The following is a 27,953-nucleotide window of genomic DNA, read 5'->3' on the forward strand; positions in this document are numbered from 1 at the left end:
GAAGATTCAGAGGAAATGTTGGATTTCTTTCTAAAACAAAGTTATTATTGAAAACTGATCTGAGACCACCTGAAAGAGAGAACCTGAGTTAACCAGGTTAACATCAGCCAGTGTCCTCATGGAGAAAAACTCCAAACATCAGACCTGATTCAGGAGCAAACTGTTCAACCGAGTCATGAATGTGGTCTCTCTGGTTCAGTCTGCGTCTCTGAATGTTTATGCTGACCTGAAGGACACAGCTCTGATCTGATCTGCTGGAAAACAAGCTGTACTGGTCCAGACCACAGCTTCAGATGAAGTCCAACAAGAACCTCTCAGAACTTTGGAAGCATGTTTATCACTGGATCAGAGATGCAAACAAAGCAGCTCATGCAGCGTAAACTCCTGCAGCCAAGGCTGTCAGGTCACCTGACTCAGGTGTGACGGTTCAGAGAAGAAGATCCCAACACAGGACACAACAGGCAGGCCAGCAATCCAGAACTGAGATTTCAGCTTTCAAGACTGTTAGTGAGACAATAAAACAGATCAGAAGCCAGTCTGAGGGTCAAGAAGCAGGACCAGGAACCCAGACCTGGTTCATACTGGACTCAGACTGACAGGGTCCCAGAGGGAGGTGGGTGTCCTCAGTCAGAACAGAGTCCACACAGAGACACATGGACACATGAATCATCTGCACCATAACTCCCACTGACATGTTTCCACACGTCTGATCTGACCTCCAGATCCGGTTTCTGACTTGTGTGAAAGAAATTTAGCTGCATATGGTAATCACTCATATATACTCATAATAATCACATGTATATTCAGTTTTCTTTATTAATTTAATATTGTTAATCCATTCACTTTTACATTTTCATATTGTGTGTTCTCATTCTACAGAATACTGAAGTTACAGTTTTCATTGTGTGTGTGTGTGTGTGTGTGTGAGGTCAGACTGAACACTTTCTTCCAGAGCTCTGATACGACAGAGTTTAGACTGGTTTTCCACCTGCTAGATAGAAATAGTTGTTTGGGATATCAGCTTGTTGTGGTATGTGGGCTTTGTCTGAAAACTGGAAGAAAGTGGCGCCACTCAGTCGTCTATTCCTCATTTATTATTTTGCTGTTTGACCTTCAGCTGGAGACCAGCTGAATAAAATTGTTTCTCTCTGATGAATCATGAGAGTCTCTGCCGACTCCTCGTGAGTCGGGACGACCACTCTCTTTACTTGCAAGTAATTCTTTTTTTTCAATACTTCTCCTGTAAATAAACCTTATATACTTTTACTCATTCCAGACTCTTGGTAATTTTTCTACAACACTTGGTTCTGGTTCCTGAAGCTCCCCGTTTGACCATCATCCAGACATTTTTCACTCTGACCAGAGAGGATCCGGTTTGCTCTCCGTAGCAGACTTCTTAGATCTACATTTCTCAGAAAGTCAAACTTGATAAGAAGCTGCTGTCAGATTAGAGGACGAGACTGTGGTCGTGTTGCCATGACAACCGGGACGGGCCGAGCTTTTCCTGTTAGTTTAAAGCTGCAGCAGCATCCTCTTATCATTTCTGCTGAAACAGATAACATCAGCTGCAGTTGGAACTCATGACACCTTTTTTAACCCCGTCCTGTCCAACATCAGGACAGAATCATGGTCTGGATGCCGTGTTGGACCAAACATGTTTACTTTCTAAGAGGAGCTTCATAGATAGAAGCTTCTTCATACTTTAGGACTATTTTTGCTTATTTATTTGTTTATTGCTGCATTCTGTATGAATGCTGAACCTGACAGGTGGAAGAAAGGAAGGAGGAGAGTAAACAGAAGAGAAAGGAGACAAAGAAACAAAGATAGAAAGCACATAGATAGAAAAGCACACAAACCCTCACAGAACCACCTCCATGTTTCAGGGTTTGGGTCGTCCTGACAATGAAAACAGCCTGAAGTTTGATTGATCAGAGGATCGGCTTCTTCCTCTGGTCCACCGTCCTCTTCCTGTCCTCTCTGATGAGGACAGAGGAAAGAAGAAGCTCCATCCAGCTGCTCTGAGCTCTCCATGAAGGCTTCAGGAGGACAGATGGTGGTTCAGCTCTGCAGGTGAGCTTCATCTCCCACATCAACCTCCATGTTTCTAGACTCTGAATCCAGTCAGAAACATTCTGATCACTGATCAATTAAAGCAGAAATGTGTTGTTATCAAGCCCAGGACGTCTGCAGAGGGAAACAGAAGATTTATGGAACAGCAGGATTCTTACTGATGACCAAACACTGGAAGAAATATCTAAATATCTCTGATTTCAGAGAAAAACTAAATCTGATTCAGTCCAAAGACTGAACTGGTGTCAGACTGGACACCAGTATGAAAAGTGTCTGATCCACTGGTGAAACTGTGGGATGGCTGATCATGTGACAGAGTCAGAGATGTGTGGGTGAAGCTCCGCCCCTTCCATATTTACTCTGAGGACAGCTGGTGTGATGATCAGAGCCAGACGAGACAGACGAGGACACGTCCACCTGGACATGGATCACCTGTTGGTGCTGATGCTGCTGTGGAGCTCAGGTAGGACTCGGCTTTAAAGATCAGCCGTTTACAGAACAACATGAAAACAGAGCAACACGATGGACCAATCACAGCTCGCTGGATGAGGAGGAGCCAGCAGAGAGTCTGACGGATGGAAGGAATTCTGACTTAGAAATGAGGCTTTCTGGAGCATCATCTCTGGTTGGAGTGAAGGACTGAGACCAGCTGTCCCGAGTCTTTCAGGAGTCTGAAGTGTGACGATAGCAAACACTGATAATGTTGTTAGCAGATGAGCTTCAGTGTTGTGTAATGTCACACAGCAACGGTCCGTCTAACCAAGTCTTACCGTCTTATATTCAGCCAAGAAGTTGTTTGGAGAGTTAGAAACTCAGCCAGAGCAGAATGTGTTCGATTATTATTCATGTCTTTTATTTCTTACTTAGTAACTGAATCTTAAAATTGGCTGTTTTACATTAATATTAAGTGAAATTATGAGACTTGTTTGAGATCATACAGAATCTTTCACACCCAATTTTTTTTTTTTTTTTTTTTTTTTAACTTGTCTTGTCCAGCATCGTTGCAAACAGAATGATTGTCTGGCTGCTGTCTGGTGCTGGGCAATTTTACTCTATCAAGCAGGGATTTATACTACATGTATAAAGTCCCTCTTGATGACATGAAAAACTTTATTAAATCAGACTCTTAATGCTGGACTCGACCGGAGGGGACAGAGAGAGAGAGAGATAGAAAAGAAAGTAGAGAGAAGAGGGAGGGGAGAGAGAGGGACAGAAAGGGTGTGGGGAGTGCGGGTGGGGACTTAAAACATTATACAGAAAACCATGTAATCCATACTACTTGCAACATATATAGCTAAGATCATCCTGGCCAGTAGGTCATTACACAACTAGTTGATAATAGTAACAATAATAATAATCACAATAATAGTAATAATAATAATAGTAGTAGTAATAATAATAAGAGTAAGAGTAATAATAATAATAATAAGAACAGAAATAATAAAAAAAAAAGAAAAAAAAATATGATAATAGATATAAGTGAAACTGCTGTATTCAAGAACACTTTTATTTCTTACTTAGTAACTGAATCTTAAAATTGGCTGTTTTACATTAATATAAAGTTAAATTATGAGACTTGTTTGAGATCATACAGAATCTTTCACACCCAATTTTACCTGTAAAACTACAAATTAGACCTTTTTTTAGGTCTAGATTTTATGAAACATTGAGCTGATTATTACAACTAAAGTGATCATCTAATGTAAAACAAGTGAAGAAAAACTTCCCAATGACATCATTTATTAGCAGGTGTTTACTTTGGGTGATGCTGCTGTAGGACTTTTATCACTGCTGCACAAACACTCACACTTCATTTTTTTTTTTTTCTTTTTTTTTAAACTTGTTCTGTCCAGCATCATAGCAGCAAAATGATAATCTGGTTGCTGTATCGTGCTGAACAAATTTGCTCTGCCAAGGGGAGGCCTATGGGTAAGGCTCCTCTTGATAATGTGATTAATTAATTTATTTATTTACTTTGAATCACGGAATCTATGTAATCTTGCTGGACCTGACTGGAGGGGACAGAAAAAGATGGAAAATAGCAAAAAAGAGCAAAAGGGAAAGAAGAAAGGAGACAAAAAGATCACAGACAGAAGGAAACGACCCTTCAATCCACACCATCACCAGACAACAAACTGTTACACCTGTACATGAACACACCAGAAAATTTCCTACAACTTTTACAAAAGCAGAAACACACACACAGAAAAAAAAACAAAAAAAAAAAAACAGGGCTGCCAGTCATTAAGAGTTTTTAAACAATAACCAAATCAAAAAGACATAACAGCGACCAGATACTAACTCACAGGAAAAATACAAAATAAATTTTTTTCATAATTATTGCTTAGTATTAAAACCCACTAGACAACTCAGTGACTGTGTCAGCATGCAGAGCATGAGGAAGAGGAGTGATCAGTGATGAAGGGGTGGTGAGTGAGATCGTGCAAATGCGACCTCGCCTCCACGGAGGCCAGAGGCAGACCAGGGCCTGGGCCGGGCCCTCAGCAGCAGACCCGGAGCACCAACCCATGCCACCCCACCACAAAGACGACTCCAGCCCCACCCGAAGGGCGGCAGAGGAGAGCCCCAGCAAGAGCCCCCCACGGTCCCGGGGCACAGGCCCCAGTGGGCCAAGATCAGCAGCCGCCGGCCCCGCCAGGGACTGGCCACCCAGGGCAGCCCAAGCGAAGGGCCCAGGGCCCCAGGAGCGCAGAGGCGGCCGCCCCACCCCCCAAAGGCAGAGGGCCCGCAACATGCCCAGGAGGACCAGGCCCCCCCAGATAGCCACCCGGCGTAGGCCAGCACACACCCCGATGTTCCAGCCGCACACCCCGGGAACCAGGGTGCTATCGGCCCCCTCCCCCCACTCCCCATCTACACTCACACTTCAAAGATAAAAGGAAAAAGCAGTTTTTATCCAGATCATCAGTTTTATCAGAGTTTCTTTATCAATGTTGTTTGTTTAACTTCAGTCGTCACATCTGCTGGTTTATTTTCATAAAAATATATAAAAAAAAGTTTTAATTCAGAATTATGATCTAGAACATGGTAGAGATGTTTTAGAACGGCATGTAGAAGTACATTACATGCTGCATTTACTGACCATTGGACATCTGCTGTTTACCCAAGAGAAGGTCAGTTAACAGTAAATATTTGTAAGCATTGGTTCTTTCTGTTGATACAATTCAGTAAAAACAGGCAAATTTCAGGCATAGTAAAAGTTTTCACTCTGATAGCAAAAAAATATATTTTTGAGAGTAAAGAAAGGCTTTTGAGTTTTTTTTTCTAGGAAATTATTTTTTTAAATGTCAAATTATTTTTTAAATGTGCTGTAACAAGATACTTTATCTCAAAACTTTTTTTTAGTCTCAAATATTATTATTTTTTGCTATCAGTGTGAAAAATATTTATACCAAATATATTTTTTTCCTTTCAGATAATTTTTCCACTCTCAGATCACTATTTTTTTTGCATTTAATAAAAACACAAAAATAACTCCATATAGTTGCAAATGGTGATTAATCGTGATTAGTTAATTTGAAAGCTGATTAAAATTTTTAATTGTGTGACAGGTCTAGTTATTAATAATTCTCAAATGAAAAAGAATTATCTGATTTTAAGATCTTTTCTCTCAAAGTGAGAAACTACACTGAAAAGTTGCATCAACAGGCTGGTTTGGGGATTTTTTTACTCAATCAGCGACTTGAAAGACTTTGACTGAAACTCTGGTGGAAGGAGGGTTATTGCTGACATAAATTCAGTCAGTCAGTCAGTCAGAAACAGGCAGTCCAGCATCTTATAGTAAAGTTTTACTAAACTCCTCCCTGCAAATAAAAACACATAAAAAAACATTCACATGCACAGAAACATGCACGTACACACACTAACAATGCTGCCTTATATTCTTCAGACTGGGTTCAGATCCAGACTGTTGCCGGGACGACAAATAATCCTGATTTCTTATTGGCTGGTACAGACTTGTGATGTATTACCTCTTGGTGTAGCTTCTCCTGACTCAGTCTTTCTCTTCTACCATCCTCCTGGGTGGGCTTCACTTTACTATAGTAGAGTACATGAAGAGTACCTGATAACAGATATTGTGACTGAGTACATTAATCTTTGTCATGCTGGGCAGCATGACTCAGCCATTTTGTTTTGCAGCTTCATGCACCACGTCACACGCTAGAAAACGGATATAAACACACCAACCGATCTGAAAACGCTTCGTAGTTGATTCAGCAAAGAAAAGCAAGAGGAAGAGAGAGAAAGAAAGAGATACAGCAGGAGTCTTCCTCTGGCAGGAAGAAGATGGATACTGGATTAGTCGTGGTTGTTGCTGACTTTAATTACTTCCTACGTTTCCATGATGGAGCGTCTCAGAACTAAATGCTCTTCTTGAGTTTAAATCTACATGATTTAAAGGATGTGCAGCGGTCGTGTTAGACATGAAACTGATCATCACTATCAGTCCTTTCTGCCAGCGTTCCTCTTTCAGCTCATCTGTTTCTTTCTAAACTAAACTACAAGTCACAGCTTCTAGAAATTCTCATCTTCCTGAAGCTTGTTTTCTCCTCAGGATTCCAGGCTGAAGGAAGACTTGATTCAACAGGTAAAGAGAGAAATCAAAGAGAAATGAAAACATCTAGAATCAACAGTCATGTCTGACTTTTAGTTTCTATGAATAACTGATGACTGGTTTCTGTTCAGAGTCTGTCAGGTTGGTGGGAGGAGCCAGTCGCTGTACAGGTAGACTGGAGGTGAAACACCTGGGAGACCAGTGGAGACCTGTGGAACTCGTGGACTGGACCCTGAAGGCAGCAGCTTTCTTCTGTGAACATCTGGACTGTGGTTCTGTTGTTTCTGCAACAGAGAACAATCTGTCCTCAGAGACATCTGTGTGGAAAATCTTCGCCAACTGTCTTCATCCTGGTTCTGATCTGAGAGAGTGTTTAATGTCAGATCGCTCTTCCTCCATAATGAATCTCACCTGCTCAGGTAAACCTATCACTGATCTTCTCTGACATAACCAGAGGATGGAAAGTTTCAATCTGAAAAGGACTGCAAGTAAATATAAAAACAAAAGTTATCGTCTGAACAAAGGAGGTTTATTTAGTGATGAAACCTCTGGAGTCACCTTCATTCTCTCTGAGGGAGCCTCGGTCCTCAGACAGAACTAATGGAGGAGTTCAGGTATCGGTGTGGGGGGTAGTAAAGGTGGAATTAGGGGACATCTTCACAGTTTCTGTCTCAATATAAATAGAAATAAACATGGCTTGTCACTGCTGAAGCAGGTGAAGATCCATCAGTATCTGCTTCACCTTGAGTTGAGAAATAAATGTTCATCGTTTATAAAAAGAAAGGCCGATATTATAAATATGAATATTATTTATCACGTACTTCTGATAATCTGTTCTAACTACTTATATAAGAGGCTGGACCCAGGACGAGGCAGCAACAGCAGGAATAAAGGTTTACAAATGTTTACTGATGTGATCCTTCATGAAAGCAAACGTTCAACAATCCTCCGAGCTGGAGTTCAAGTATGTCAGGATCCTGTTCAGGAGTGAAGGAAGGACGGAGCAGGAGATCTACAGGTGGATCAGTGCAGCGTCTGCAGTGATGTGGACTCTGCAAGCTTGATCATTCAGGAGGGGGACAGAGTAAAACTGAGTTGAAAGTCTTTCTGACAGGAGACTTCACCAGATGTTCCCAGTAGACCTTCATGACACATTTGGACCTGCCAGGCCTGACCAGCATCCTCCCCACCATCTGACAGAGAAAATGAAACTAAGAAAGAATTCAGATTTCTTTGGTTCATGATTCCATCATCTGTTCTTCTTCTTGATGTGTAAAATGATCCATTTATAAAAAGTAGTTCCTCCTCATCATGGTGTAACTGTGTGTGTGATGGTGTGTGATGTGTCCAGACTCTGTCAGGCTGCTGAATGGACCCAGTCTGTGTTCAGGCAGACTGGAGGTGAAGTCTGACCAGACCTGGTCCTCAGTGTGTGAAGCTGACTTTGACCAGCAGGATGCAGAGGTGGTCTGCAGGGAGCTCGGCTGTGGGCCTCCTTCAGTCCTCCAGGGGGCGCTCTATGGAGAAGGGGAGGCTCCCGTGTGGACCAAAGAGTTCCAGTGTGGAGGCCATGAGTCTGCTCTGCTGGACTGTAGAAGCTCAGACTCTGATAGAAACACCTGCTCACCTGGCAGAGCTGCTGGACTCACCTGCTCAGGTAGAAGAGGAGCTGCAGCTTTGATCTGCTTCATTTCTCTTCTCATCAAACTCACTTTGTTCTTTTACTGATGACTCTCTGATCTCTGTTCAGAGCCTGTCAGGTTGGTGGGAGGAGCCAGTCGCTGTTCTGGTACACTGGAGATGAACCTGGGAGAATGGAGACCAGTGGATGGTTATAGATGGACCCTGAAGACTGCAGCTGTTATCTGTGAACATCTGGACTGTGGTTCTGCTTTTTCTGTGGGAAAGAGAGAGGAGACCTCAGACAGATCTGTGTGGTGGATCAACTCTGACTGTATTGAGTCTGGATCTCCTCTGAGGGAATGTGCAACACCAGCTCGTCATTACTCCATTTTGAATCTCACCTGTTCAGGTAAGTGTAGATGGCACACATAGCTTTGGTGTGATTGTCAACTGGTGGGTTCTAACCCAAAAGTGTGTTGTGGGCTTGTTTTCAGTGGCCTCTCCACAGGCAAGATATTAAGGAAAAATTGCATGTATTTTATTTTAAAGATAATTTTATGCAGCGTAATGCTGTCTGTTTACAGTCCCCAACTGTAGGTGGAGATGCTGAGTAATGTTGATTGATACCCACAATTTCACAGCACAGAATAAGACACTTAAAGTTTGTTTCCATTTACTAATTAACCTGGCTGCATGATATAAGAAGGGGAGAGAGCACAACATTTGTAATTAATGCTTTAAAAAATAATAAAATTTACATATATATGTATATATATATATATATATATATATAGAGAGAGAGAGAGAGAGAGCTATAGGAAGATCTCCTTGATTTTAGTTGCATAGTTATATACAGTATCTTTAAAAGTTTGCATTCTTATGAATCCTCCCTCTCTCCAGACATAAAACAGACACAGACTAAAGGCATTCACATACTAGTTCACACTGTTTGTAGGAGCCATTTTAAGTGCTTGTATATATATTTAGTTTGGGCACTAGGTGGTAGCATGTGTAGCCTATGTCGCTGCTTATTTAAGTGGGAACCTTTCTGCAGATGACAGGTGTTGCTGGTAGGAAGGTGAACACAGTTTTTGACCGTTCATTATTCATTCATTGATGGTCCCCTCAATCCTTACACCTTAATGTTGGACAGAAGAATGAAACACGTGGCTGTATGGATAGGTAATACTTGTACATTGGGAATGGTCGGTGAGAACTGCAACTTATGGATTTATTGAGCACTTTAAGTAATAAAAGAACTAAACGACAAAGATGGCTTGGACTTGGCTTTTGTACACAAGTGTGACAGCGACGACGATGCGTCAGGAAAAGTTCCCATTAGCAACACTTCAGACGCTTTAAGCAACAGGCTTAGCACCTTTACACTGTTAAAGAGGCCCCTGAAACTTAGTGAAACACACATATGCTGAGTTAGCACCACTGAGTTACTTATTTATAGAATTATTTTCTCCCCTTTGTTCAATTTCCATTTTTCCTTTAATTTGTTTATAAGAATATAGATTTTTCTTTCCTAATTTGCATTATTAAGTAATTTTCTGTCTTTTTTTTGTTGTGGTTGTTTGTCACTGTATAGTTGCTGTTGTTTAAAAAGACCTCTATGAAGATCAGTAATAGTAGGCCTACATTTCCCTTGCCTGGACACGGGTTAGCCGGGCCTTTGCCCATGAGGTCTGGTTAGACTCAATCTGAAATGTTGACACGGGCCTTCTTTCTTGTGCGTTCACCACTTTTGGGAGTGGCCACAGGGGTCGGGTGCAGTGTGAGCTGGGCAGCGGCTGAAGGTGGGAACCGCGGTGGTCCAACCCTTGGCTGTAGAAGCTAGCTCTAGGTACGTGGAACGTCACCTCACTAGTGGAGAAGGAGTCTGAGCAGTATGGCTGGGTGATTAATCTCAATTACGATCTGGGTTTTCAACGATCATAAAAATGAAATGATCTGATTATTTGCTCCTTCTCAGTTTACTCTTGTGCTGTTTTCAGCTGTAAATTGAGCTCCACTGGCATTGCAGAGCTCTGCTGCAGACTCCTCCCACAGCCCCGACTGCTTTCAGCGCAAGTTGCAAACACCTCTCAAGTTAAGAGCTGGACACACGGGAGGCGACGTAGCTCCTTCTCCATCATTTTTTATGGAACTTGCTCGATGAGGCGAAAATAGCTGCCCTCCCCCAGCCAAGCCACAGGTGACATTTGCGCTTGTTCACGTAGACGTGTATACAGGGGCTTGTGACGCCACGCAAGAAAACAGAAAAATGTTTAGTTTTTGTGAGTCACGACCAAATAATCCACCAGCTCCCAGAGACACCAAGAGATAACAAATATCATGAACAAACATAACTTTTTACTCTCCAAAGACCAGTGCTCAGTTAACACAGTGAACAATCCGGGATTTAAGAAACTCATCAACACTTTGGACAAATGGTACCACTTGCCATCCCATCTCCATAGCCCCTTTCTGATTGTAGGAACCTTTTAAAGTTTCTATAACCTTTTCAGGAACCAGGACATTTTTTGGTGCATTCGGACATATAAGAACTAGGGGTAAAGGCCCTCAGTTCCTATAAGCATTTTAGCTCCTACTCCGAGGTAGGGTCTTTTTGAGGTTTCATAGAAACCCTCATGAGGTAGGTTTTTGGTGACTGGTAGCTACACCCCTTGCAAGATTTCTGCATTCGTGTCATATTTAAAAACCACGGTTGCAGAAATGGACGACAACAGCAAAACAGCATGCGATAAATGGACCGACGAGGAGGTCGAAGCTCTTCTAACCGTCTACGCCACAGAGGACATTCGGAGAGGTTTTGAAGGCTCGCAGCGGAATATAAAAATATTCGTGATGATCAGTTCTCAGTTAGAGAAGGCTGAGATTTATCACAACGCGAAGCAGCACATGGAGAAAACTCACACAAGACTACAAATAAATTAAGAACCGCAACAACCAGAGTGAGATGAAAGGAAAAACCAGAAAATTCCACCACTCGGACCACCGACCTGCCTACTCAGGCAACGCCGCAGCAAATGAGCCCTGCGTGGGGCTTCTGGAGGCGATCATCTGCAGTGAAAACACCGCAACCTCAGAGGAGTTTGAAGGTTAGTAAACAGGACAAGAAGCGTTAGAGTTTCTGTATAGACCTAAGAGTTGTTCTCAGATATCACCCAAATAGCTGAGCTGATTTACTTCACCTGTTTTGCATCTTTTTTTGTATATAATCTGGTTCTGATCCATGTTTACTTCATCAGAGACGGAGCCGAACAGCATCCTGGATGCTCCTGCTGCCACCAGCACACCTTGCTGCATCGATCAGGTAAATAAAACAGCTTTAATGCATATGTGGTGATATGAAGTAGCTGATGGGTCTAAGTGGCCAGTAAATAGCCCTGGTAAAAAAAAAAAACATCTTAATCCATTGTACATGTGTTTTGTTGAGTGTCACTATATTACACTTCAAAAGGTTTTATTTAGTTGCTGTGTGTTAAGCACCTGTCTCCACTCTCCCTGTTTTTTCCATGAAATAGAAAAAGGGCTGACACTCTTCTGGCTGCTGTGCAGGACAAGCTGTTAGATGCTGAACAGCAGAGGCAAAACGATGCAGCTCCAACATGCTGCAGGTCTTTCAGGAACAGGCACAAAGAAGGCAGAAGACGGGCAGAGCTGAAGCCAGCAGAGATCTGTGATGGAGGGTCTCTGGATGTACTGGACAGGATGGCAAGAAAAGCCAAAGTGATATGCATCATCATAGCACATGTAAATAGTTATTTCTGCATTTCTGTATTCACTATAAAAATAAATGACTTTGTAAAGAGTCAGAAGTTTTCAGTTTTGTCAGTTAGATGTGGTTTGGCCACATCTATGAAATATTAGCTAATAAATCTATTAAGTAGTTATTAACCAATAATAGCTATGAAATATTAAATAATCCAGTTTTGTTCACAATGTTTTAAGTGTTAATCCTCAGGTGTGCATTACATTCCAGTTTATCAACTCCTTAAAATGCTGCATATCACAGGATGAAGTTTAACGAAGGTCTGGCATCAAATACTTGTGGACACTTATAAAAGTACACACCTGTAAACATCTTACCACCTCTTTCTACATTTTAACTTTCATAAATTGCTAATTTTGTGTGACTGTATGTCCTCATAATTCTTCTAAACAATAAGTCAGTCACAACCAACCCTCCAGTGACAGATGACTCCTTCACCTTTGCTACTGATAGATTCCATAATGCACACAAAGCTTAAAAGCAGGTGATTAGATCTTTATTTTGCACATAACAAAAGAAGTGAACAAATGATGCATTTTCTATGGAACATTTTCTCTTTAAATGTGTACATCATGTATACATGTATGTTCTGTCTGTCCAACTTCCAGAACATGATGCTTATTATGAAGAGGTGTGTTGTGATTAGTTGGAAGGCAGGAGGTAAAACATCAAGGCTGCACACACTCCAGTTCCTTCAGTATCTGCAGCAGGTGGTTGTGTCCATCCTCTCCAGTGCAGCCTCAGACGGCGACAGATGTATTGAAATGTCTCTAGACATACGGAAATTCTCTATCCTCTGCTCATCGGTAAAACTGGGAACAACTTTTCTCCACCAGTCATCAGCTTTGCTCCGGAGCAGCCGGACGGTGAGAAATGTTGTTCAATGAGCCACAGCAACATCTGAAACAGAACACAAGTTACAATAAACCTGCAATCTAAAATATTCATTTATTGTAATCTGCTCAACACAGACAGTAGAATACCGTCTGACATGTTTACTCATACGACACGCATACAATCGCTGCATGTTTAATAAGTGAAACTTTCTTCCTCCATGAAACCAAGAAGATTCTTTATCTCCTGACTCTCTATGTGCATTTCCAGCCTCAACGTGAGAGACCTGATTTTATCGTCCATCAGTAACATCCCCGTCAAGCAGAGGATAAACGCGGCGATCTCTTCCTTCTCCATATTAGCTTGGTGGTGTTTTCTGCTGTTATTTTTCGCTGGTTTTGTTTTGTTGTTGTGTGGCGCTAAAGTCATACGTCACTGTTGCAGAAGGTTGCGTCACACTGGTCCCCCCCAACTCATGTGCAAATGCAACATGAAACAGTTCCCCTGGGGAAGGCAGTTCCTAGAACTAGAACAGTTCTTAGGACTTCTCTGTCTGAATGTGCCTCATGTTAGTGGAGTGTCTCTCCTGTCCTGTATGATGAGTGTGGGGAGAGTTTTGTGAAGGACGTGCTTACAGTCCAATGTTTCGCCACTGCTATGGACCTGTGGTCAAGCTGCACCATAGAGCCGTTTATAAATGTCACGCTACATTTTATTGACACGGATTTCAACATGAAAACGAAATATCTCCAGACTCATTTTTTTCCAGATCACACCAGGCAGAACATAGCTGCTGGTCTGAGACAAACAAGAGCTACGTGGAACCTGGATGGAAAGATACTAGTCTGGATTACCACAGACACACTGACTGCCTCTCTCTCTGTCTCTCTCTCTCTCTCTCTCTCTCTCTCTCTCTCTCTCTCTCTCTACACCTGTATGAAGTTTGGACTCTGGTTCACTCTGGAGTTGCTCCTGATGAGAGGCATCAAGCAGGTGTGGGCATACTTACTGCCCCCCAGTTTGGTGCCAGCACATTTAGGTGAACGAGAGGGTAGCCTTCCTTTGGCTTTAGGTGGAGGGACAGGTCCTGACCTTGATTGTGTCTATGCTGTAAACAGCAGTTCAGAGTCCCCTCCCTTTCTGGAGTTCTTTGATGGAGTGTTGAAGAACACTCCTTCTGGGGACCCACTTGTTCTACTTTGTGAGCTTTGGAGGCCAAACTAATGGTGAAGTTCTGCTGTGAACGTCTGGTGGAGTTTCCTGTCAGAAAGATCTTTAACTCCCACCTCCAGCAGAGCTTCAACCGTGTCCAGAGTCAGGTGGGGGACATTGGGTCTGAGTGGGCTGCATTCAGTGCCTCCAATGTTGATGTGGCTGACCGGAGCTGTGCCTGTAAGATGATTGGTGCCTGTTGTAGCTGTTATCCCCAAAATCATTGGTGGACACCAGCAGTGAGGGATGCCGTCAAGCTGAAGAATGAGTCCATACCAGGCCTTTTTGGCCTGTGGGACTCTGGAGAAAGCTAACGGGTATTAGCAGGCTAAGCAGAGTGTGGCTTTTTTTTTAGGCAAAAACTCAGATATTGGAGGGGAGGGGGAGTTTGGAGAGGCCGTGAATGGCTGCTCCACTGTCCAGTGCCTCAGGAGGAGAAATCAGTGCACCATGAATACTGTGTACAGTGGATGGTGGGCTGCTGACTTCAACTTCATGAGTATAGAGTACCGGACCCCCTTGTATAAGCTGTTCAGTCTTCCTTGCTCCCTGAGCTTGGTCTGCATTGTTAGCAGTAAGATGGATTTCTTTCCATTGAGGGTTGGACTTCTGCAAGACTGCCCTTTGTCACTGATTCTGTAAATAACTTTTATGGATAGAATTTCTAGGATCAGTCGAGGTGTTGAGGAGATCCGGTTTGGTGGTCTCAGGATTGAGTTTTTACTTTTTGCAGAAGTTTTGGTTCTGTTGGCTTCATCAGGCCATGATCTTCAACTTTTACTGGACTGATTCCCAGCCAAGTGTGAAGCAGCTGGATTTAGAATCATCACCTCCAAATCTGAGATCATTGTCCTCAGCCGGAAAAGTGTGGAGTGTTCCCCTAGGTCGGGAATGAGATCCTGCCCCAAGTGGAGAATTTAAGTATCTCTGGGTCTTGTTCGGGGGTGAGGTAAGGATGTAGCAAGAGATCTACGGGTGGATCAGTGTTTGCAGGGATTTGGACTCTGCATCAGTTTGATGTGGTGAAGAAGGAGCTGAGCTGAAAAGAGAAGCTCTAGATTTACTGGTCAAAAATACAAGCGGCTGAAATGAGTTTCCTTCGGAAAGGTTGCTGGCTTCTTCCTTAGAGAGAGGGTAAGAAGCTTGATCATCCAGGAGGAGGTCAGAGTAAAACATAGTTGAAGGTCTTTCTGACAGGAGACTTCACCAGATGTTCCCAGGAGACCCTCACGACACATACTGCTGTCAGACTGTACAACTTATCTGTATAGTCATAATACTGTGCAATATTTATAAATATTTTACTGTGCAATACCCCCCATTATCAATATCATCATATTCTTCATATCCCACTATCACCATGTAAATATTTATATAGTCTGCGAGGTTGCTTTTTTCTTTTCTTTTGCACTGTCAATTATATATACATATATATATATATATATATATATATATACACTGCTCACAAAAATTAAAGGAACACTTTTTTTATTGGGCCTGGCATGAAATCAGTTAAACCTGTCTGATCATTTTCTGGTTGGTTAAGCAGCTGAGGGCATCGTTAATCACTTTCAGCTGTATTGGTGTTCATGGAATTAACAACAGGTGCACCACAGTGGCAACAATCAGAAAACCCTCAAAACAGGACTGGTTTTACATGTGGAGGTCATTTCAAGTTTCTCCCTCTTGATCTTTTTTGGCTGATTTTTCACTTGTGCTGGTTTTGGCTTGAGTAATTATCTCTACTGGCAGTATGAGGCGATCCCTTAACCCTACAGAAGTTGCACAGGTTGTCCAACTTCTCCAGGATGGCACATCCACACGTGCTGCAGCAAGAAGGTTTAATGTGTCTCCCAGCACAATCTCCAGAACATGGAGGAGATTTCAGGAGACTGGTGGTTATTCTCGGAGAGCTGGACAGGGCCGTAGAAGGTCCTCAAGCCATCAGCAAGACCGATACCTGCTCCTTTGTGCAAGGCGGAACAGGCTGAGCACTGCTCGTGTCCTACAGAATGACCTCCAGAGGGCCACTGGTGTGAATGTCTCTACCCAAACAATCAGGAACAGACTTCATGAAGGTGGCCTGAGGGCCCGACGTCCTGTAGTGGGCCCTGTGCTCACTGCCCAGCACCGTGGAGCTCGACTGGCATTTGCTGAAGAACACCAGAATTGGCAAGTCCGCCACTGGCGCCCTGTACTTTTCACAGACGAGAGCAGGTTCACCCTGAGCACCTGTGATAGACGTGAAAGAGTCTGGAGAAGACAAGGAGAACGTTATGCTGCCTGCAACGTCGTTCAACATGACAGGTTTGGTGGTGGGTCAGTGATAGTCTGGGGAGGCATATCCATGGAGGGACGCACAGACCTCTACTGCCTAGGAAATGGTTCTCTGACTGCCATAAGGTATCGAGATGAAATCCTTCAACCCATTGTCAGACCCTACGCTGGTGCAGTAGGTCCTGGTTTCCTCCTAATGCACGACAATGCCCGGCCTCATGTGGCAAGAGTATGCAGGCAGTACCTGGAGGATGAAGGAATTGAAACAATTGAATGGCCTTCACGATCCCCTGACTTAAACCCAATAGAACATGTGTGGGACATTATGTTTCGATCCATTAGGCGCCGCCAAGTTGCTCCTCAGACTGTACAACAGCTCAGGGATGCCCTCACACAGATCTGGGAGGAAATGCCACAAGACACCATCCGTCGTCTCATTAGGAGCATGCCGCGACGTTGTCAAGCATGCATACAAGCTCGTGGGGGCCACACAAGATACTGAAAAGCATTTTGAGTTGCAGAAATTAAGTTTTTGAAAAAATGGACTAGCCTGCCACATCTTCATTTCACTCTGATTTTAGGGTGTCTACACAATTGAGCCCTCTGTAGGCTGAAAACTTTTATTTCCATTAAAAGACTTGGCATCCTTTTGTTCCTAAGACATTGCCCTGTCGTTATTTGTATAGATATCCAACTTCATATTGAGATCTGATGTATCTAATGTGTTTCTTTAAAGTGCTCCTTTAATTTTTGTGAGCAGTGTATATATATATATATATCTTTTATATTTATTATGCTACATATTTTTTGCTTCTCTTAGACTTAATTTATATTGCACCTTCTTGTTGTGATGCATGTTCACCTTATTTTGTCTGCTTTCTGCACTTTATTCTATAACAAGAGCTGCTGTAACAAGTGAATTTCTCCACTCTGAGATTATTAAAGTAATCTATCTATCTATCTATCTGGGCCTGCCAGGCCTGACCAGCATCCTCCCCACCATCTGAGCCAACTCAACACCAGGTGGTGATCAGCTGATGGCTCCGCCCCGACTACAAAGTCAATTATTGAACATCTAATGCTTGAGCACGGTGTTCGTTATGGACAATCTGTGATGAACACAGAAGTTCAGTAACAAAACAGTGACTGCTGAGTTCAAACTGTCAGAAAACACAGAGGAACTGAAACTAAGAAAGAATTCAGATTTCTTGGTTCATGATTCCATCATCTGTTCTTCTTCTTGATGTGTAAAATGATCCATTTATAAAAAGTAGTTCCTCCTCATCATGGTGTAACTGTGTGTGTGATGGTGTGTGTTGTGTCCAGACTCTGTCAGGCTGCTGAATGGATCCAGTGTGTGTTCAGGCAGACTGGAGGTGAAGTCTGACCAGACCTGGTTCTCAGTGTGTGAAGCAGACTTTGACCAGCAGGATGCAGAGGTGGTCTGCAGGGAGCTCGGCTGTGGGCCTCCTTCAGTCCTCCAGGGGGTGCTCTATGGAGAAGGGGAGGCTCCCATGTGGACCAAAGAGTTCCAGTGTGGAGGCCATGAGTCTGCTCTGCTGGACTGTAGAAGCTCAGACTCTGATAGAAACACCTGCTCACCTGGCAGAGCTGCTGGACTCACCTGCTCAGGTAGAAGAGGAGCTGCAGCTTTGATCTGCTTCATTTCTCTTCTCATCAAACTCACTTTGTTCTTTTACTGATGACTCTCTGATCTCTGTTCAGAGCCTGTCAGGTTGGTGGGAGGAGCCAGTCGCTGTTCTGGTACACTGGAGATGAAACTGGGAGAATGGAGACCAGTGGATGGTTATAGATGGACCCTGGAAACTGCAGCTGTTATCTGTGAACATCTGGACTGTGGTTCTGCTGTTTCTGTGGGAAAGAGAGAGGAGACCTCAGCCAGATCTGTGTGGAGGATCGAATCTGACTGTACTCAGTCTGGATCTTCTCTGAAGGAATGTGCAACACCATATTATCGTGGCTCCACTTTGAATCTCGCCTGTTCAGGTAAGTGTAGATGGCACACATAGCTTTGGTGTGATTGTCAACTGGTGGGTTCTAACCCAAAAGTGTGTTGTGGGCTTGTTTTCAGTGGCCTCTCCACAGACAAGATATTGAGGAAAACTTGCATGTATTTTATTTTAAAGATAATTTTATGCAGCGTAATGCTGTCTGTTTACAGTCCCCAACTGTAGGTGGCGATGCTGAGTAATGTTGATTGATACCCACAATTTCACAGCACAGAATAAGACACTTAAAGTTAGTTTCCATTTAATAATTAACCTGGCTGCATGATATAAGAAGGGGAGAGAGCACAACGTTTGTAATTAATGCTATATATATATATATATATATATATATATATATATATATATATATATATATATAGAGAGAGAGAGAGAGAGAGAGAGAGAGAGAGAGAGAGAGAGAATGAATCCTCCCTCTCTCCAGACATAAAACAGACACAGACTAAAGGCATTCACACACTAGTTCACACTGTTTGTAGGAGCCATTTTAAGTGCTTGTATATATATTTAGTTTGGGCACTAGGTGGTAGCATGTGTAGCCTATGTCGCTGCTTATTGAAGTGGGAACCTTTCTGCAGGTGACAGGTGTTGCTGGTAGGAAGGTGAACACAGTTTTTGACCGTTCATTATTCATTCATTGATGGTCCACTCAATCCTTACACCTTAATGTTGGACAGAAGAATGAAACACGTGGCTGTATGGATAGGTAATACTTGTACATTGGGAATGGTCGGTGAGAACTGCAACTTATGGATTTAATGAGCACTTTAAGTAATAAAAGAACAAAACGACAAAGATGGTTTGGACTTGGCTTTTGTACAAAAGTATGACAGCGACGACGATGCGTCAGGAAAAGTTCCGATTAGCAACACTTCAGACGCTTTAAGCAACAGGCTTATCACCTTTACACTGTTAAAGAGGCCCCTGAAACTTAGTGAAACACACATATGCTGAGTTACCAACAACCAGTGCAGAGTCAGTTGATGGACTCCTGGATCATTTCAATCTGAAAGTCTTGAATGTAATGGATGCTGTTGCACCGAAAAGAATCAAGAGGAACTTGATCAAACAGAAAACACCATGGAGAAACACCACTGTGGTTACCAGCCTAAAAGGAGAATGCAGAAAAACTGAGCGGAAATGGCAGAAAAATAAACTTCAAATTTACTATGAGCTGTACAAACAAAGCCTGCGTAACTATAACAATGAGCTGTGAAGGCCAGAGAGCTGCATTTATCTGAAATGATTAACAGGAATGTCAACAATTCTCGCACTCTGTTTACTATGATTGAAAAACTTACTAATCCTCCTATACAGATAAGCTCTGAACTCCTTTCCACTGAGAAATGCAACCAATTTGCCAACTTTTTTAGCCAAAAAATTAAAAACAATTAGGCAAAATATTAATTCCACACAGTCAAACAAGAAAAGTAGTCTGTGTCTAAAACCCGGAAATAATTCTGATGTTATGTCACAATTTAAAACGGCTGATTTAAAAATCCTACAAGAAACAGTTTGGCATTTGAAATCAACAACATGCACTCTGGACATGATACCATCCGACTTTTTAAAAACAGTTTTTACCTCAGTAGAAAATGATCTCCTACTGATAGTTAACAGCTCACTGGCATCAGGCATTTTTCCCAAGTCACTAAAGATAGCTGCCATAGGCTAACTATAGACCTGTCTCTAACCTCTTTTATTTCCAAGATTATTGAAAAAGTTGTATTTCACCAGCTTCATGACTTTTTAAATGAAAGTGGAAATCTTGATAAATTTCAGTCCGGCTTCCGACCTCATCACAGCACTGAAACAGCTCTGGTCAAAGTGTTAAATGACATTAGGTTGAATACTGATTCTGGTCAAGTATCAGTCCTGGTTCTGTTGGATCTCAGTGCTGCGTTTGACACTATAGATCACAGAATCCTGTAGCACAGGCTGGAAAACTGGGTTGGACTTTCTGGAGCGGTCCTTAACTGGTTCAGGTCCTATTTAAAAAAGCCAGAGTTATTTTGTTACGATCAGCAGCTATGAATCCGAGCGAGTGGCCATGACCTGTGGAGTCCCCCAGGGGCCAGTCCTTGGACCTCTTCTGTTCAACTTGTATATGTTCCCTTTGGGTCAAATATTACTGAACTATAGCATTAATTATCAAAGTTATGCTGATGATACACAACTTTATGTGTCTCTGTCACCAGATGACTGCAGTCCAATAGACTCATTGTGTCAGTGTCTGGAGCAAATAAACACCTGGATGAAGGAGAATTTTCTAAAATTAAATGAAGACAAAACTGAGATTATTCTGTTTGGTAGCAAAGAGAAGAGGGTCAGTATTGGCAAACACCTGGGAACTCGGGCTCTTAAAATCACCAACCAAGTTCGTAACCTGGGAGTGTTGATAGACTCAGACCTGACTTTCAGCAGCCACATCAAAGCTGTCACTAAGAAGCTTTTCATTTCATTTCATTTATTTCATTTATTCATACACACATCCATATTCACATGTTCTACACCTTTTCATATGGCTTAGCCAGGATCGTGTATAAATCAGGTCTCCTTAGGAAGCTACCTAAAGCTTATAAGCAGGAACCTGTGTACATAATGACAATTTTAAAAAGAAGAAGAAGAAGAAGAAAAAATCATACAACATTAATGTACCGACAACAATAGTATTACATACTAAACACGCACACACACACACAAAAAACAAAAACAAAAAAAAAAAAAAAAAAAAAAAAAAAAAAAAACAATTTCCCTAGGGCTAGAGAGTTTACAACCTTAGGTATTGGAATGTTTGTATGAATTGATCAGAATGGTTTTTAACATCTTTTTAAAGGTGGAGATGGATTTTAACACTTTCAACTTGTCGTCGAGCTCATTCCAAATCTGAGGGCCCCTGCATACAATGCTCAGGCTGGTGCTAGCGAGTCTTCTTTTTTTACCACTGATAAGATATTTGTTCCTGGTATCATGAGTATGGGCTGGGGCCCAAATTGGAATGAGCTCTGACAGCCTATTATTCATATTATTCACAATTTGGAACATTATACATGCATTTTGAAATGTATTTAGCTCCTTAAGTCGAAGAAGATGTAAGCGAGAAAATAGGGGGTGGCTGGGGGCATTAAAACTGGACCAAGACATGACTCGTACCATTTTCTTTTGTAGGGCTTCTAGTTTCTTTAGGTGACTGGGAAATGTGTTACACCATATGACATTACAGTAATTAATATGGGGCTCAAACAGGGTCTTGTACAGGGTGAGAAGTGCAGTTAAAGGAAGATAGTATCTTATTTTGAAGAGCAGACCGACATATTTGGATAGTGTTGATATCAGGTGGTCAATATGGCTTTTGAAGTTAAGAGACTTGTCAATTAGAACCCCCAGGAACTTTGTAGAACTGACTTGTAATAAATTCTCATCGTTTACTTTCAGACAGATCCTGATTGTGTCAATTGCTTTTTTATTTGATCTGAATACAATGTAATTTGTTTTGCTGATGTTAAGGGAAAGTTTATTACACCTGAACCAGTTGTCTATTTTATTTAATTCAGCATTTAAAAGAGTCTGTAGGTCTATTGAGTTTTTATGTGAAAGAAACAAGTTAGTATCATCAGCAAACATAATCTTATGTAGTATTTCGGATGAATTTACAAAGTCATTAATGTAGATAAGAAAGAGCAGTGGGCCTAGAATTGAACCCTGGGGGACCCCATATTTAATTTCCTTATTTATTGAAGTATGATTATTAATGCTAACATATTGTTGTCGATTGAATAGGTAACTTCTAAACCAGTTGTGTGGTGTTCCTCTAATGCCATAATGATGCATCTTCCTCAGTAGTATATCATGGTCGATGGTATCGAATGCCTTGGATAAGTCCAGAAAAATGCCAATTCCACACGCGCCTTGATCAAGAGCATCATTAATTTTCTCAACAAGATCCAGAATAGCCATGCATGTTGAATTCTTCTTCCTGAAGCCGTATTGTGAACTTGTTAGAATATGGAACTTGTCTAGGTATTCACTTAATCTATTGTACACAACTCTCTCTAGTACCTTTGAGAGAGTTGGTAACACAGCAATTGGGCGGTAATTGTTCATATTGTTTTTATCTGCAGATTTATAAATTGGAGTGATTCTGGCAATTTTGGTCATTTTCGGTACTACGCCATGAAGTAATGACAAGTTGATGCAGTGTGTGAGAGGTTTTACTATTATATGGGCAATAGCTATCAGGATTTTACTGCATATTCCATCTGCTCCTGCAGTGTAAGAGTTCTTAAGATTTATAATGATTTTATGGAGTTCTGCAGCATCAGTAGGTCTAAAAAAAAAGGAATTTAAATAATTGCCAGAAAGATAGTTTTTGTAAGATAATCCTATAGGAGGTCTGATTTTGTTTGCAAGGTCTTCACCTATGGAAATGAAGTGGTCATTTAGGGTATTAGCAAGTAGGGATAGATTGCCATCCATGGAGTCAGGTAACACTGGTGACTTCTGACCTCTGTTTAGGACTTTATTTAGAATTGCCCATGTCCTTTTAGAATCACCTTGGGCTGCACTAATATGTTCTGTATAGTAGTTACATTTACTTTTCCTTAAAATATGAGTAAGTTTGTTTCTGAACCTAAAGTATTTATTTCTATTTTCATCAGTGGGGTTTTTTATGTAGGACTTGTAGAGTTTATTTTTGTGGTTTATAGAATTTAGTATCCCTTTGGTAAGCCAAGGGTTACAATTATGATCACTGCATGTGACAGTCTTCTCAGGAATAGAGTTATGAATAGAATTAATTAATTCGTGAGTCAAGCTGTCGTATGCAGTGTTGGGGTCACTAGCATCATAAACACTTGTCCATGATTTAGCCTCCAAGCTCTCACAGAGTTGCTGCAGGGTTTTCTCATTTAGTACTTTGATTTTTTTCTTACAACGAGCAGGTACGGGTTTACATACAAAGTTAAGGAACAAAACAATAGGAAAGTGGTCAGATATGTCAGTAATGACTGTGCCAGACTCTAACTTTAAATTCCGAATATTTGTAATAATATTGTCAATGATAGACCTGGATGAATTAGATACTCTAGTAAAAGTATTTATGGTTAGAAAAAACGAGGAGGAATGTAGAGTGTTAGCAAACTCCTTTTTGATAGCGTCATCCTTGGAGATATCTATATTGAAATCTCCAAGGAGGATGCATTTATTGTTTTTCTTGTTCAATCCATAAAGAATTTCCTCTAATTTGGTATTGAAAATAGCAGGATTTGAATCGGGTGGTCTATAAATCACTCCAATAATAAGATTACAACCTTTACCAGTGTTTACATTAATAAAAAGTGAGTCAGACTGATCATCTCCCACACTTAAATTTTCACAAACATTGGCATGGAATCTGGAGTTTACATATAAACATACTCCCCCTCCTGTTCTTCCAAGTCTATTCTTGAAATACAATTTATAGCCCTGTAGATGAAGAGCATCAATGTATGACCTTTCACATAGCCAGGTTTCACTACAAGCAATTACATCAAAACTGCACCCAGTGGCAGATAATAGAGAAACTAATTGATCATGATGTTTGGTGAGGCTTCTAATGTTAAAATGAATTGCAGAAAAATTGTTGCTGTCCTTAAGATATTTAAGTTGTTCAGGTTCATATTGTTTACAAGTAATATTAACATTATCACAACAGTGCTGAGCATCTCCATCATGATTATCCAAATCATCCATACCCATTTAAGCACAGCGGTTTTACATTTAGCACCACAGGGAAAGCATACAAACATAAAATAAACATGCATAAACAAACCCACAAGGACAACCATGCACACTCATTCACATCCATACAGCCACATTCACACTCATACACACCAGAGGACATCCATTCACTCATGTGAAATACCGACTGACACCTCATTATTAGCTCTAGCTATCACTCGCCTTCCACAAAACAATGACAATAACAACAAAAGATGGCTATGCATAGAAGTTTATATTCATTTTAAAGAAGGCCAAGATCAATTTCATAATTATCACTAGAGTTCGCTACTAAACGGAACACCAATGAGACAAGAGGCAAAACAAAACAGTGTGTTCTTATGACTGTGGCACTTCATCTCGTGACCAGCCAGACGATGTTTATTATGGTAATGTTTTCACATACTTCTTGGCCTCTGTAGCTGATGGCAGGTGTATCCTACCTCCCTCCTTCGGTTTGATGAAGAGTCTGGCGGGGTACAGTAGGGTTGGCTTTAATCCAAGTTTATACAGCTGTGACATCACCTCACTGTATTCTTTGCGTTGTTCCACGATTTCCGGCGGGTAATCCTCATATATTGCTATAGAATGTGACTGAAACGTCAACTTGCCTCTTTTGGCCCGGGCTTCTCGGATGATCTTGTCCTTCACTTGGAACTTGTGTAGCCGGATGATTACCGGCCGGGGTCTCTGCCCCGGCTGGGATTTAACGGAGAGGGTACGATGGGCCCTGTCGCACTCAGGCGGAGCATCCAGTACGTCTCCAAACACTTCGGCTAGCATCTTAGAGAAAAAGATGGTCGGTTGCTGTTGTCCCTCGATGGATTCGGGTAAGCCCAGCACCCTGATGTTATTCCGACGACTACGGGCCTCGAGATCTGTAACTTTTGCAAGTAACTTAGCGTTGCTGTCACTCAGCGTCGCACAAGTTTCTTCCAGAGCTGTCAGACGTAAATCTTGTTCAGTGGCATTTTTTTCGAGGTCGCCAATCTTCACCGAGTGATCGGAAACAGTAGCGTGAATGCGATCTAGCTTGTGTTCAAGCTTTGCTAGCGTTTCTTTAAAGTCAGCTGAAAGGGCTTGTCGATTTCCTTCTAAGAGACCAGCAATGGATGCTAAAGTTAGAGCACCGCAGTCGTCAACAGGTGCTGAATCAAGCGTTTCTGTTTTACCTTTCCCAGACGCTGATTTAGGAGGCATTTTTCAGCGTTGGTTCACCCGGGAATGTCAAATTAAGTAAGCAAGTAATGTTCAGCCCAAGACCAATGAAATCCTAAAAAGTTAGAGTAGCATAGATGATAGTTTTTTTGTGGGAGTGAGACACGCTATACACGCGATACACCTACGCGTCAGCCATCTTCTTTTCCTCAGCCCAGAAACCAGCCCAGAAACCAGCTCAGAAACATCAACAGAATTAAAAGTTTAGTCTCCCAGAAAGACCAAGAGAAACTCATCCATGCATTCATCTCCAGCAGACTGGATTACTGTAATGGTCTTTTAACAGGACTTCCTAAAAAGAGCATTAAACATCTGCAGCTCATCCAGAACACTGCTGCTAGAGTTTTAACCAGGACTAAGAGATCTGAACACATCACACCAGTTTTGAAATCTTTACACTGGCTTCCAGTCAGTCACAGAATAGATTTTAAAACCCTTCTGATCGTTTACAAATCCCAGAATGGTTTAGGCCCAGAATACATCTGTGATATGTTCAGAGAATATAAACCTAGCAGAGCTCTTAGATCCAAGGACTCTGGTCAACTAGTCCAGACCAGAGTCCAGACCACAGTCCAGATTAAACATGGAGAAGCAGCATTTAGCTGTTATGCTGCAAACAAGTGGAACAAACTGCCAGTGGAGATTAAACTTTCACCAAATGTAGACATTTTTAAATCCAGGTTAAAAACATTTCTTTTCTCATGCGCCTATGCATGAAATCTGCACGGAAACTTTTTTTACTTATCTTGCTTTTAATCATTTTAATGTAATTTATTATTTTATTGTGATTATGTGTTGATGCCTTTTACTATTCTAAATATCTGTAATGTCTTTGTTTTATGTAAGGCACTTTGAATTGTCCTGTACATGAAATGTGCTATACAAATAAACTGCCTTGCCTGCCTATTTATAGATTTTTGTTCTCCCCTTTCATCAATTTCCATTTTCCTTCATTTTGTTTATTAGAATATAGATTTTTCTTCCCTAATTTGCATGTCTTTTTTGTGGGACTGTATGTCCTCATAATTCTTCTAAACCATAAGTGTTGTATAGGTAGAGGGGTCAGCCAGTTCGTTTAGGTGCTTTATGGTAACAAGATGGTGTATCAGACAGGATACAGGAAGGAGGCGCATGCGAGGATCTTTCTTGAACTGTGAGCCCAGCTCTGTTTATTGACAACATTGACAACATTCTGTTGTTTCTGGATTCTTTGCAACCAGGGCAGATACAGATACAGATACAGTGAAAACGTGACCTAATCTATCCAGAGGCTACAAGCGCAGCATCGCTTTACATTCTGGGCAACTACGAGCTTACTACAGGCTATACCCTGGGCAGCTACGGGCTTTAAAGTGCTTCACCGCGTGTTTCACCTCATCAAGCTACAGGCTAAAGGCTACACACATATCGTTGCAAAGTTGCTTCCATGACAACGCTGAGACGTAACATGTTGCTGTGGCTTTTCTTTTTTTTTGGTATGTGTATAATTAAATACTTTCTCTGTACCTCATAAGGTTCCTGCCATAAGTTGTTAAAACTACTTGGTTAAAATTATTGAGTTAAGTTTAAGTGAGTCACATGACCCGGAAGTGGCGAGCGGGAAACAGACAGCGGGAGTCCGACAGAGAAAGGAGGCATGTGTCCGTTGGGTCTAAGGGAGGGGTAGGGGGTAGGGGGAAGGGGGGCGGCGGGAGTCCTGGTGGGCAGTGGGGAGGAATAAGGCTCATGGGGGTGGAATCTGCTCTCCTTCTCACTCTCTCCTCTCCCGCCGGGGGCTCCTTCGGGGAGGATGGGGGCGCTGTGCCTTGGACCCGACCAGGATGCGTGTGTGCGGCCTGGGGCTCTCTGGTCCCCTGGTGTGGTGGCGTGGGTGTCCGGGGCGCTCATGTGCCGGGCTCTTGGCGGGGCCGGGCCTTTGCCCCTCTTCCCTCGGGTGGTCTTGGGGAGGCGGGGGCGCCTACAGGGGCCAGCTGGGGAGTTGGCTGCCTGGGAAGGGGATCTCTCTCCCAGTTGTGCCCCTCCTCGGGCCCGGCTGGGACGGGGATCTCTCTCCCAGGTTGTGCCCCTCCCAAAAAGCCCTTCTCCTCCCCCGCCACCCCACATCACACACACTACACATAGGGCACTGTGGGGCGGGTGGAGGCGGTGGGTTTGGCTGGGGGATCCCCATTGCGGGATCCCCCGGTGGACCCCTGCGTCTGCCCGCCCCACTAGATTTTAATCACAACCTAGACATCAATGATGAATGGGTAAGGGTTGGGGTAAAGAGGGTTTTTTTTGGGGGGGGGGGGGGGGGGGGGGATGGGACCTGCGGACATGTTCTTGTCCCTGGGGTGCCTGGCCTTGGTGTTGGGTTGGCGTGGCCCACGGTGGTTTTGCCTGGGGCGGTCGGGCCCCGTCGGGTTCCTGGGTGGGGCTCTGCTGGGGGGAAAGGGTGGCCCTTGGGCCTGTGGGGCGCCTGCCCTCCGTGCGGCCCGCGCCGCAGCGCCCGCTGGGCCTGCTCGCCATCGCCCTGGGCTGCCCGGTGCCCCTGCCCCGTCGCGCCGGGGGTTCCGGTCTGGGGACCCCTCTGCTCTGG

At 42.6% G+C, this 27,953-nt stretch overlaps 2 protein-coding genes across 2 annotated transcripts in view; both read left to right on the forward strand.

Annotated features, from left to right (window-relative positions):
* Positions 1-2,439: 2,439 nt before the first annotated feature.
* The window catches only part of LOC121629681 (scavenger receptor cysteine-rich type 1 protein M160-like), a 530,109-nt gene continuing 504,595 nt past the window's right edge, over positions 2,440-27,953 (forward strand). The window contains exons 1-3 of the mRNA XM_041969398.1: positions 2,440-2,533; positions 6,647-6,679; positions 6,778-7,065. Of these exons, the coding sequence (XP_041825332.1) occupies positions 2,449-2,533; positions 6,647-6,679; positions 6,778-7,065 (406 nt within the window). The 5' untranslated portion in view covers positions 2,440-2,448. The remainder of the gene's footprint in view (positions 2,534-6,646; positions 6,680-6,777; positions 7,066-27,953) is intronic.
* The window catches only part of LOC121629683 (scavenger receptor cysteine-rich type 1 protein M130-like), a 40,388-nt gene continuing 30,537 nt past the window's right edge, over positions 18,103-27,953 (forward strand). Inside the window, exon 1 of the mRNA XM_041969403.1 lies at positions 18,103-18,380. Coding sequence (XP_041825337.1) covers positions 18,149-18,380 — 232 coding nt within the window. The 5' untranslated portion in view covers positions 18,103-18,148. The remainder of the gene's footprint in view (positions 18,381-27,953) is intronic.

The sequence above is a fragment of the Melanotaenia boesemani genome, chromosome 19, assembly GCF_017639745.1.
Source record: "Melanotaenia boesemani isolate fMelBoe1 chromosome 19, fMelBoe1.pri, whole genome shotgun sequence".
NCBI lineage: Eukaryota > Metazoa > Chordata > Actinopteri > Atheriniformes > Melanotaeniidae > Melanotaenia > Melanotaenia boesemani.